Source organism: Microcebus murinus, chromosome 16 (genome assembly GCF_040939455.1).
Source record: "Microcebus murinus isolate Inina chromosome 16, M.murinus_Inina_mat1.0, whole genome shotgun sequence".
Taxonomy (NCBI): domain Eukaryota; kingdom Metazoa; phylum Chordata; class Mammalia; order Primates; family Cheirogaleidae; genus Microcebus; species Microcebus murinus.
Genome location: NC_134119.1, coordinates 60526519 through 60538310, shown reverse-complemented (window position 1 = coordinate 60538310; position 11792 = coordinate 60526519). Strand labels below are relative to the sequence as shown.

The 11792-nt window shown below is 55.9% G+C and overlaps 1 protein-coding gene across 1 annotated transcript; it reads right to left on the bottom strand.

Moving 5' to 3' along the window:
- Positions 1-1657: 1657 nt before the first annotated feature.
- Positions 1658-11120, bottom strand: KCNK6 (potassium two pore domain channel subfamily K member 6). Its single transcript, XM_012774748.3, has 3 exons — positions 10683-11120; positions 5731-6126; positions 1658-5592 (listed from the first exon to the last, which is right to left on the bottom strand). Exons 1-3 carry the CDS (start codon positions 11002-11004, stop codon positions 5369-5371), a joined length of 942 nt encoding a protein of 313 aa, XP_012630202.2. The 5' UTR covers positions 11005-11120; the 3' UTR covers positions 1658-5368.
- Positions 11121-11792: the final 672 nt, after the last annotated feature.

The window sequence follows — 11792 nt, the reverse complement described above, 5'->3', positions numbered from 1 at the left end:
CCTCAAATTCCAGCCCCGGGCGCCGGGGCCTGGCGGTGGCCGGCAGAGGGTGCCGAGCTCAAGGTTGGCGCGAGGAAGGCCTTGGAGGAGCTCCTGTTGGTTGGCCCGGCAGTCCACACCGTCCCTACTTGTCCTTCTGCCCCAAAATTCATCTAAAAAAAAAGTTTGGTGTCCTAGAGACCCTGTGGGAATGAATAAATCTGCCGCGCTTAACAGGGTCGTCGGCAAAACGCGGGCGAGGGCAGCCATCTTACACAGCTGTGGGAGGTGGGGGCGTCACGTGGAGATATTAATAGAAGCAGTGTCTGCCGCGAGTAAACATTGTTCATTCTGGAGCCTGACAGTTAAGGACTCAGAACATGACTTTTTGTTGTGCTTTGCTTTGATTTTATTTGGAGATAGGGTCTTCCTTTATCGCCCAGGCTGGTCAGTCCATTACTTTTTTTTTTTTTTAAATATATATATATATATTTTTCTTTAAAATAGACACAGGGGCTCGCTCACGCTCAGGCTGGTCTTGAACTCCTGACTCAAGCGATCCTCCCGCCTCAGCCTCCCAAAGTGCTAGGATTACAGGCGTGAGCCACGGTGTCCAGCCAGTCCATGACTTTTTGATGAACTGCAAAGCTGACTTGTAACCCAGTGGTTTTCAAACTTGAGCTTGCATTAGACTCCCCTAAAGGGCTAGCTAGTTAAGCCAGGTTGATGGGCTCCACCCCCAGAGTTTAAATTCCGTAGATCTGGGTGGGGCCAGAGAATTTCTAGCCCAGCCCCAGTTTCCAGGGGATGCTGACACTGATGGTCTGGGTACCAAACCTTGAGAGTGCTCTAAAACCTTCCATGACTCCCCAGGACCTCAGAAAAACATCCAAACTCCATCACTTGGTTTCCAGAGCCCTGCATCATCTCATCCCTGTCCTTCTATCCCACTCTTCTTCTTCCCCTCCTCCCCCATAGGCCTCTGTAGTGCACAGCCTAGTTACGCAGAGTGATTTAACATCCTCAACCAGACATGGTCTCTTCCACAGACCTGTGCACGCCGTGCACCCCTACTTTGTCACTGGGCCGACTATTTTCTTTCCTCCACGTCTTGTCTGTGATGCGTGACCAGCTCCTGTCCTACCCTTTGACCACTCTAAGCCACGACTGGCTGGGAGTGGGTCTTTCTTTCCCACTGGATCACGCACTCCATGAGGGCAGGGCGGCCCAGGTCTTTCTCTGACACCTCTGACACTTGTCTCCCAAGCCCTGTCCAGTACAAAACAGGTGTTCTCCTTCCCAGCCAAGCCCACCCCGAAGGCCAGGGAAGGGTGACTTCACCGGAGCAAGAAACTTAGCAGCTGTGTGCCTGAGCCCTTGCAGACTCACCAGACAGCAACTGGGGTCTCCCCCAGCTCAGGAATGCAGCCCCACCAGGGGGAGGTGCCTTTGTTAGACCTTGAAGTACCCAGTGTGCACTGCGGCACTGCTTTACCAGCAAAAGACTGGGAAACACCCCCGTATCCATGAGCAGGGGATGTGGGGTGATTTATGGGACGTGTTCTAGATGAGGCACTGCAGGTATACAAGCAGATATGAGACCTACTTGTGTGTCTCTGGAACGATCTCTGACTCACATGGCGTTGGTGAAACAAACAAGGTGCAGAAATGAGAGTCATAACTGGCCAATATTTTATTAAGTGCCAGACACTGTTTTAAAGGCTGTGCAGGTCTTAAGGTGCTTACTTCTCAAACGAGTCTATGAGGTAGGTGTTGTTACCATCTCTCATCCCATTTTACAAATGAACAAACTGAGGCCCAAGGAGGTTGCAATCACTTGCCCAAAGCCACACAGCTGGGGAGGGACACGGTTCAGATTTATACCCAGGGACTTTGCCTCCACAGTCTGCCATCATAGCCACCTCACCCCACTAGGTGCCACTTGTGCAGAGTGAAAAATAAATCACACACACGTGCGCGTTGCTGCTACACACATAGAATAGAAATATGCCTTCGAGGGGGCCTGAGACATCCGTCAACACAGTCCGCGTGTGGGAGAAAGATTTACTTTCCAATGACTGTACACTCTTTTGTACCTGTTGAGTTTTTTAGCCTGTACTTTTTTTTCTTAATGTCTTGAACCAAAAAGGACCTGGTTTCTATTTCTAGAGGAATTTGGAAGGAGAAGCAAGGAGGGGAGGAAGACGACAAATACCTGGGGAGTGGGGGGAGGAAGGGACGGCCTCCCCACCCCACTCGGACTTCAGGTTGACAGTGACCGTGGTAGAGAAGGCTGCTAGACAGCAAATATTTGTGGGCTCCTATGAGAAAAGGTGGCCAACCAAAACCTTGTTCAAATCCCAATTTTACACTTTCTGTGAGACCTTGGGCAAGGTATTTAATATATCTGGATCTCCTTTCTGCGTCTATAAAATGTGCAGGATGTATCCAAGGGCTTGGAACGGTGCCTGACACATAGTAAATCCAATGTAAGTATTTTCCATCATGGTTATTAAAATAATCTTGTTTGATCTGCCTTTAAAAAAAATCTCGTGTGACATTTTAGCATGATTTGACAATGTTGAGTTCTCCCTCCATAAAATTCTCTCCAAAAAAACTCTTACCCTCCTGGTTTTCCTACTCCTCTACTACTCCTTTTCTGCCTCCTTTGTAAGCCCTTTTCTCAGGTGTCAGGACATTGGTTGAAGTGTCACTGCTTACACTAGAGATTATCATGTCTAGTTGTGATGCCTGGACCCATGGCAGCCACTTTGGGACTATGAGGGGAGCTTACACAGGAGCCAAGGGTGGCAGAACACAGACAGAGGGAACCTGGGGTCACAAGCCCTCCCCATAACTGTGGATAGTATCACTCCCAGAGTGCTCCCTTACTCTGGTGACCTAGAATGTAACAATAATCTTATTGTTTCTGCCTGGGCCAGTCATGATTTTATTACCTGCAGCCAAAATCTCTCCTGATATAATATAAACATAAATTCTCACGGGCTCATGACTCACGGCTGGTCTCTGGTCACTCCCTCCCAGGGCTGCCACACCCACTGTAGCCCAGTTCCTTCATCCCCATCTCTAGCCTTGGGGCCCCGGGGGGTCCATGAAGTCTCCATGCCTCCCCCTGGGTGTCCTTTTAGCCCCTCACACCATATTCTAAGCTAGCTTCAGGTCTCCCCTCAGAACTGCTCTTCCTCCCAGGTCCCCATTTCAGGGACAACTGACCATTCCTCGTCCCTCCCGAGTCTCAGGGCCTATGGCCTGTCCACTTGGCTCCTACGAATCCTTGCTCCCACCCCTCCCCCTCCCATGGCCTCCCCCTCTGGTCCACCTCCACTCGGCAAGTGGGGGGTTGAACCTGACTGTGACCCTCTCTTCAAACCCTTATGTAGCTTTTTTTTTTTTTGAGACAGAGTCTCACTCTGTTGCCCAGGCTAGAGTGAGTGCCGTGGCGTCAGCCTAGCTCATAGCAACCTCAAACTCCTGGGCTCAAGCCATCCTCCTGCCTCAGCCTCCCGAGTAGCTGGGACTACAGGCATGTGCCACCATGCCTGGCCAATTTATTCTATGTATATTAGTTGGCCAATTAATTTCTTTCTATTTATAGTAGAGATGGGGTCTCGTTCTTGCTCAGGCTGGTTTCGAACTCCTGTCCTTGAGCGATCCACCCACCTCGGCCTCCCAGAGTGCTAGGATTACAGGCGTGAGCCACCGCGCCTGGTCCCTTCCATGGCTCTTTAGTGCCCTCAAGAAAGAGGCCAGGTTCCTAAGCTTGTCAATTAAGGACACCGAGATGTGCCCTTGTCCACCCCTCCACACTCCCGTCACAGTAAACTGCCTGCCCCAGGCTGACGTCCACCACGCTGTCCCACCTCCCAGCCTTGCACACAGTTCCTTCTGCCTGGCACGCCCTCCCCATGCCTCTGCCACTTGTCCAGCGCAAATGCCCGGTCCCCGTGTAACCCCCACAGGGCGTGGTGGCCAGGAGCTCAGCCCGGGCGGTGAGGCTCACACCCACGCCCCAGCTTGGGGGAATCAAACAGAAAGTCATTCACTCCTCGCTCTGTGGCTAAGACAAGGGACCTCTCTTCTCTGTGCCTCAGTTTCTCCATCTGTGGAAAGGGGATGATTAATAGCCTCTCCCTCGTGTAAACTACCCAGAACAGGGCTTGGCCACAGGAAGCACCACGGAACAACACGGCAGGCTCTGTGAATCGTCTTTGGAAGAAGTACTGTCACGATCGCCACTTTACAGAGGAGGAAAGGAACCAGAGAGGTGGAGTGACCGCCCAAGGGCTGAGCTGGGATTGGAGCCCAAGGACGCAGGCAGGCTGGCTCGGGAGCCCCGAGCAGACGTGCAGTTAGTGCCCAGTAAGAGGGGACGCCCGTTACAACAGTGTTGGGCTAAGAGTGGCACCTCCCAGGCCACTCGGATCCGGGCTGGCATCCTGTGTCAGTTTCCTGCCGCCACGCTGTTCAGGAAGATTCTATCACCCGGGCCCAGCCCCAGGGCTCCTTGACCAGGTCCTGCTCTCTAGAGACACTCGAGAAAGACGAGTCAGGTACAGCTTCTTGCCCTGACTGCTCTTCAGATTTCAGATCGTAGTTCAGGTGTCTCTTCCCCCAGGAAGCCCTCCCTGACCTTCCAGGCGGGACTGGGCACATTCCTCGTGCTTCCCCCGCCTCGGCCCTGACCACTCTGCCGGTGTTTCCTCCGTCACACCTGTGATCGCTCTGCCTCCCCATTTGAAGTCCTGCTCATTTGGGGCTGTCCCTGTCTGGGGACGGGTCTGTCTACCTCACTGGACTGTGGCCCCATGGGAGGGGGCCCCGGGCCATCTCCATCACCGTCGTGTCCCTAGCGCTGTCTCGCATGGGGCCAGCAAAAGCAGGGATTGGGGCATGAGTGAGTACATTCTTTCTGTGTGACAGCAGAGGAAATCGAGGCTCGGGGAGGGGATGTCACTTGTCTGAGACATGGCGACTGGTCTGGTGCCTGAAATGAGCTCCGAGCCCAGAGCCTGGTGGAATCGGCCAGTGACCGTGGCTGAGAGAGAGAGAGACGGATGGAACGTGTGAGAGAATGGGAAATGGGGACAGCGCGAGGGAAAGACAGGGAAGGCGCGAGAGAGTGTGACGGAAAACGGGAGAAAGGGAAGGAGGAGGACGAGGTGACCTTGGTGCCCAGTGCAGCCGGGGACACAGACACAGGGAGTGCCGGCCTGCACCCCCGCCGGGCTGTAAAACAGAGGACGGAGGGCTGGTGGCCGCACCTCAGGAACACCTGCCTGTGCACCTGGATGTCCCTGCGGGGTCAGCTCCAGTCACGTGGGCCTTGGTCCCAGGCCAGGTGCTCGTGGCCTCACAGTACCTGCCCCAGCTACCTGGGGATGGAGGCGTAGTCGGCGTGGGAGCCGGCAGACAGCTGCTGGCGCGACTCCGGCTGGGGACCCAGAATGTCCACGCGATCGTCCTCGTCCCGGGTGAGCGTGGCGGGGCAGGGAGCAGGCAGCAGGATGAGCTCCGTGAGGCCGTGCAGGTCGGACACGTGGCGGAAGGTCTGCAGCAGCAGCACCATGGCCACCAGGCCCAGGAAGAGGTAGACTGCATAGACGGCGGAGGGACCACGAGTCCTCGCGGGGCTCAGGTCCCCAGGGCAGGACCCCACTTGGAACCCGCCCCCCACCCCCAGGTGTGGCTGGGACGGGGCCCTGGGCTCCTCCCACCCTGCCCCCAGCTCACCTGTGACCAGCACCTTGTAGAGGGCCCGGTGGGGCTGGCCGGGGGCCTCCCCGGGCACGTAGTCGCCCAGGCCGATGGTGGACAGCGAGACGAAGCAGAAGTAGAAAGCATCCAGGAAGCTCCAGGCCTCCTCGAGGTGGGCGAAGATCGCGGCGGGCACCAGGAAGCAGACGGTCACCGTGGCGCCCAGCAGGGCCAGCAGGTGCCAGCGGGCCGCCCGCCGGGGGGCCCAGCCCCAGCGCGCACGCAGCCAGGACAGGGGCGCCTGGGCGAGCAGCAGCGACAGGCGCTGGGCCGAGGCGGTCAGCAGCAGCATGGTGGTCGGCACGCCCAGCAGCGCGAAGGCGATGGAGAAGGCCTTGCCCGCGTCCGTCAGCGGCGTCGTGTACCCGTAGCCTGCGGAGCGCAGGGGAGACGCTCGCCGCCGCCCCTGGGGACGCGCGGGTCCCCCAAAGCGAGACCCGCCCGCATCCCCAACCCCACCCCTTCCACGCCCTCTCCTGTCCCAGGTAATGGCACCGCCACCCTCCCGCCGCTCAGCCTAAGAGCCTTGCTTTCGTCCTCGACCCCTCCTCACTCGTGACCCATCGCCACTCAACCTCCAATGGATCCAGAGCCCACTGGCTGCCTCTCCACCCGCCCCGCGGCGCCCACCCCAGGGCCTTTGCACGGGCTGCTCTTTCCCTGCAGAACGTTCTTCCCTCTGGTATCCACGTGCTCCCCTCTCCTGCAGGTCTTTGCTCCAATGTCACCTTCTCAGTGAGGCTTCCCTGACCACCTTGTTTGAAATTGTAACACTCTCTCGCCCAAGTCTTTTTTCCCATAGCTCTTAACACCTTCCAGCGTACCATATGGCTTGCTTGGTTGTTACTGCTCCACCCCTTCTCCTGGTGTCAGTTCCAGGAAAGCTGGGGACTCTATTTTGTCATTGCTATGGGCATTGATCCTGTGAGCACTGGATCAATACTTGTTGAAATAATGAATGATCAACCTCACTAGCATGGACATTCTGGGCAAACAACAACAACAACAAAAGAATAAAATATATAAATAAATTTATAAAAAAGAAAGAATGAATGAATGAAGGGCGCAGGCTGTCACCTGACTCTGAGCCTATGTTTGCTCTAAAGTGGGTGTGACAAGCCCCACTGGGCTCCCAGGGGACCGCAGGATCACAGTAAGTTCAGCGTGGACGTGAGCTCTGCCAACAGAAATATGATCAAGGGGAATTCAGGGCCTGGCGGGACTGATTCACTTTGGCAAAGTGCAATTTAAAAATCTCTTTTTATTTCCTTAGAAATCAAACCAAAGGGTCAGAGCTGTGACCAGGGTAGTGGGGGGACTGGTTTATGCTGACAATTAAATGTTTTGCCCAAAAGACTGCAGAGCCAGCCCTGTCGTCTATAGTAAGGTGTGGACACGTTGCATACGGGAGCAGGCATGCACCTGTGCCTGTGCACCTGTTTTCCATAAAAAAAGGATCCCCTGGTTTTCACATACGCAAAAGAATCCAAACCAGGCTCTCGAAGAGATACCTGTACACCATGTTCGTAGCAGCATTATTCGCAGAAAGCTAGTGTGTGGAAGCAACCCAAGTTTCCATCTGCAGATTAATGGATAAGCAAAATGTGGTACATGCATACAATGGGATATTATTCAACCTTAAAAAGGAAGGAAACTCTGACATATGGCCACCTGGAATAAGGACATCCCCTCCTCCCTTGCAGCTAGGTGTGACTCTGTGACTAATCTTTGGCCAGTGAGATATACATGAAAGAATCAAATGACTTCCAGGAGGGGTCCTTAAAAAGAGGAGGACGCTCATCTTTCTTCCTTCCTCCCTTCTCCAGCTGGCTGGAACACAGATGTAAAGGCTGGAATTGAGCAGCCATCTTGGGCCATTATGTGACCTTGGGAATGGAAACTGCACAGAGAAGTTATGGAGGAACATGAGGTTTTTACCAAGCAAGAGCCTGGGTCTCTGACCATGTAGCACCATTTCAGTCTTGGAATGACTACCTTGGATTTGAGCAAGAAATAAATTTCCATCTTATTTAAGCAACTGTAATTTGAGGTGTATCACTTATGATGATATCACCTTCACTAATACAAGAGTTTTAATGGAAAAACTCCAGCAGCCTGGCTGAAGTGACAGGTTTGCAAATGACATGAAATCCTTATAAATAGAAAAATCACAGAGTTAGAACAGAATAGGGCCTGTGAGCCTCAATTTACTACCTCAAAGAGCCGAATCCAAAAGACTGTGGCCAGGTAACTGCTCCTCTCTGAGCCTCGGTTTTCTACTCTGCAAAAATGGGCTCACAAATAACCCTTTCCTCAAATGTGGTAGTAATCCTACCAGGTTGGGACAGGGAACAGCCCCTAGCAAGAGCATGGAAAGAGTTACAGTGACTGTACTGTTCCCTTCCCCACCAGCCGAGACCCAGTTCCAGGTAGGACTATCCTCCCCTCCTGCCTCAATTGCAGCAAGGCTCCCTGCACCAATTCCAGGGCCAAGACTTGGGTGACTTGGGTGTCTTGGGCAAAACGAGGGACACTGTGGGAAGAGGTCTCTCTGAATGACATTTAGTTGGCTTTCCATTTCTCAGGGCTCCTGGCTCCACCCACAATGATAATAATAGCTGAGGCGCAATAAATATGGCCGAGTAAGGTGCTCACACCCGTAATCCTAGCACTTTGGGAGGCTGAGGCAGGAGGATCGCTTGAGGCCAAGAGTTTGAGGCTAGTCTAGGCAACATAATGAGACTCTGTCTCTACAAAAAAATTTAAAACTTAGCCCAGCATGGTGGTGTGGGCGGTAGACCCAGCTACTCAGGAGGCTGGGCCAAGAGGATCGCTTGAAGAGTTGGAGGTTACAGTGAGCTCTGATCATGCCACTGTACTCCAGCCTGGGTGACAGAGCAAGACCCTGTTTCAAAAAAAAAAAAAAAAAAAAAAATCACTTATTATTAGCACTTCAAAGATTCCCTCCTTGACCAAACTTTAGTCTGGCTCCTCTGAATCTGGCTCAATTTTAGCAAGAATTCTAAGAATCTCCTACCCTTGACATCCGAATTCTCACCCTCCACTCTGGCTAGCTAAGTCCCTGGCCTGTCTTTGGCAAGAGTATTGTGAAGCCAAGTTTAGCAGGAATCCCCCTACCCTGATGTCTTTCCTCCTCGTAATTTTCCACGGCCTGACCCACTCACTCTGCTCGTCAGCTATAAATCTCCAGCTGCCTTTCTGAGATCCAGAGTTAAGTTCAGTCTCTCTGCCTTTGAAGAGTCTCTCCTCTATTGCAATAACTTTCCATTTTCAACAAGTGTCAGGACAATTTTTTCTTTCGCGGCGCACACATCACCCTTTTTCCTGCCAAGTAGCGTGCTGTGTGGGCGAAAAGCCCGCTGGCTTTGGTTCAAGTCTCCCCCTCTGCTCTTTGCTAGCCGTGCGACCCTGGGCAAGTTGTCCAAATTTTCTGGGCCTCAGTTTGCAAGGTGGGAAAAACAGGACAGATAATGGCACCTGCCTGGCACGGCTGCTGTCCCGGTTGAGCGAGTTACAGCACGTGGGAAGTGCTCGCTCAGGCCACTACTGCTACTGTGGAGTGAGGAGTGTTACTGTCCCCACTTTACAGGTGAGAGGGGACACTGAGGCCTAGAGATGCCACCTGCTGTGCCAGGAATGACTTCTCAGAAGCCAGGATCTGGGTGGAGACAGGAGGACGCGCTCACGTGACCCGGGGAAGCCCAGAAGCAGGTCGGGCAGCCCTGGCAGCGTGGGGAAGAGTAAGCCCCAGGGGAGGTCGGCCAATTCCGGGGCCAGTGACAAGTCCAGCAGCTCAGCTGCCTGGGACCTCGGTTTGCTGATCCACACAATGGGATTCCAAAGGCAAAAGCGGCCTCCCACTGAGCGGGGATTAGGAGCCCGGACTAGCCCTGCCCCAGCCTCCCACTGGCTCCAAATCCCAAACAAAGAGACAAAGAGGAAGTCTGGGGGCCGAGGAGCCGGCAGAGCCCGGCAACAAAAGGGATTTCCCAGGGTGTTCTGGCTCCCCCAGGGCGAGCTCTTTCCACACGTCCACAGCTGGGGCTCCGGGTTTGGGAGTCCCAGGTCCAGAGAGAACCGGGTGTCCCTGTTGGCAGGAAAACCCTGCCTTGGTGGCTCCCCAATACAGGGGAGAGATGTCAAGATAGGGTGGGGCACGTAGGGAGGAGCCTTGTGTCTGGAATCAGGGTTACCTGCCCAGGAGTACAGGGCCAGGGAGGGACGGGGTGGTCTTTGCTGTGGAGAAGGGCAGGGCCCCTCGCTGAAAATGTTCTAGGTCCAGGGGGGTGGGAGTCTGGGATGGGGGCTCCAGGTCCTTGCGGAGGAATCTGTACTGGGAGGAAGATCTTGAGAGACCCCTGAGGGGTCTGGAGGTTGGGGGTCCTCCGTGGTGTGCCCGGGTCAGGAGGAGGCTGGGGGGAGGGGGTTCCCAAGGGGGAACCTGGAAGGGCCTGTCTGCAGAGTCGGGAGAACTTGCTGGAAAGGATGGCAGTCCAGCCCAGGGATAAGGCAGAGGTCCCGGGTCCAGAGGGAACAAGGATCTCAAGCGCAGGGTCCTTGCAGGAGGTCTGTGAGGACAGTCCTAGGCCTAGAGGGGACCGAGCGATCTGGGTCCCCACGGGGACTGAGGAGTGGGGTTCCAGATACTCGAAGGGGGACCCTAGTCCCAAGGGAACTGGGGGTGTCTCCTGTTTAGGAGGAAGGACTCCGACCAGGGTTCCCCAAGGGGGTCGGATACCATGATTGTGGGGCCCGGGTCCCCGCTGGGGAGGTTTGAGGGGAACCCAGGCCCAGAGGGGGTTGGGATACGGGTATTTCGTGAGGGACCCCGAGTGTCCAGCGGGCGCGGACGCAGCGGGGGTCCCGACTCTTCGCCGGCTTGGGGAGCGGGGACGGCGCTCACGTACCCACGGTGGTGACCAGCGTGCTGGCGAAGAAGAGAGCCGACGCGAAGTCCCAGGCGGGGTCCGAGGCGTTGGCGGACCCCGAGGCGTTGGCGAGCACTACGCGCCCCAGCCGCCCGGCCGCCAGCACCCGCTCCAGGAAGGCGTCCAGGGCGGGGGGCGCCACACACGGGCTGCGCCGCAGCAGCTGCTCCCGCAGCGTCCCCAGCTCGGCCCGGAGCTTGGCTTCCTGCGGCCCCTCCAGCCGCGCCACCAGCAGCGCGCCCAGCACCAGGTACGCGGCGTAGGCGACCAGGGCGCCCGCCAGGAGCGCGCCCCGTCGCATGGCGCCCGCCGGACCCCGCGCAGCCCGGGGAGGCCCCGCTGACGTGGCCCCCGCCTCCGGACGGTCCGGCACCTAGATTCAGTTCCGGGAGTGCTCGAGGCGCGGCCACGGGTGCCCCAAAGAGGAAGAGAAACAAGGGGAGGAGCGGGGATAGAGGAACGCCCCGCCCCCGGGAAACTGAGGCACGCCCAACCGCCAGGTGTTAGCGCGGAGAGGGCGGAGCCCAGCGCTCCCGGACCCAGGAGACCAACAGGATGGCAAGGGTGGAGGAGATACTCTCTTCCTTCCATTCCTTCCTTCTCTTCCCTTGGAGTCCTGGTTCCTTAGCTCAGAGCGAATCCCAACTCTTTCCCTCGCAGATGCAGGCGTCGCTCCCCAAATCCTCAGGGCCGTCGTGCATGGCGGAGGGGCGAGGGGCAAACCGACATCCGGTTCTTCCTCCAGTCGCCCAGTCGTGTGCCCTGGAGTGGGAATGGCGGGCACCACAGAGTCAAGCGTCCCCGTGCCCTCATGGGCAGAGTGCGGCTCCTTAGCTACTCACCGAATCCTTGCTCAGCACCCATTTTGTGCCCAGCCCCTTGCTGGGTAATGCTGGGGACACGGTAGTGACCAAGACAATTCTGGGCCTACGCCCTCATGAGCCTCCCAGTCTAATAGGGGAGACTGGCACATCAGTAGAGTGACAGCCTGTGGGGTCAGGGCTGTGACGAGGGGAGCACAGGCAGAGTGGCCAAGGCTGGCATGGGGAAGCCTACAGGGCCATGAGAGAGCAGAGGAGGCGACTAACC

Excerpts from the sequence above, each read along its gene's own strand:
- KCNK6 (XM_012774748.3), bottom strand. The coding sequence starts at position 11,004 with ATGCGACGGGGCGCGCTCCTGGCGGGCGCCCTGGTCGCCTACGCCGCG. Across the intron at positions 6,127-10,682 it reads CACGCTGGTCACCACCGTGG|GCTACGGGTACACGACGCCG; the intron begins GTACGTGAGCGC and ends TGCGCTCCGCAG. Across the intron at positions 5,593-5,730 it reads CTACAAGGTGCTGGTCACAG|TCTACCTCTTCCTGGGCCTG; the intron begins GTGAGCTGGGGG and ends CCGTCTATGCAG.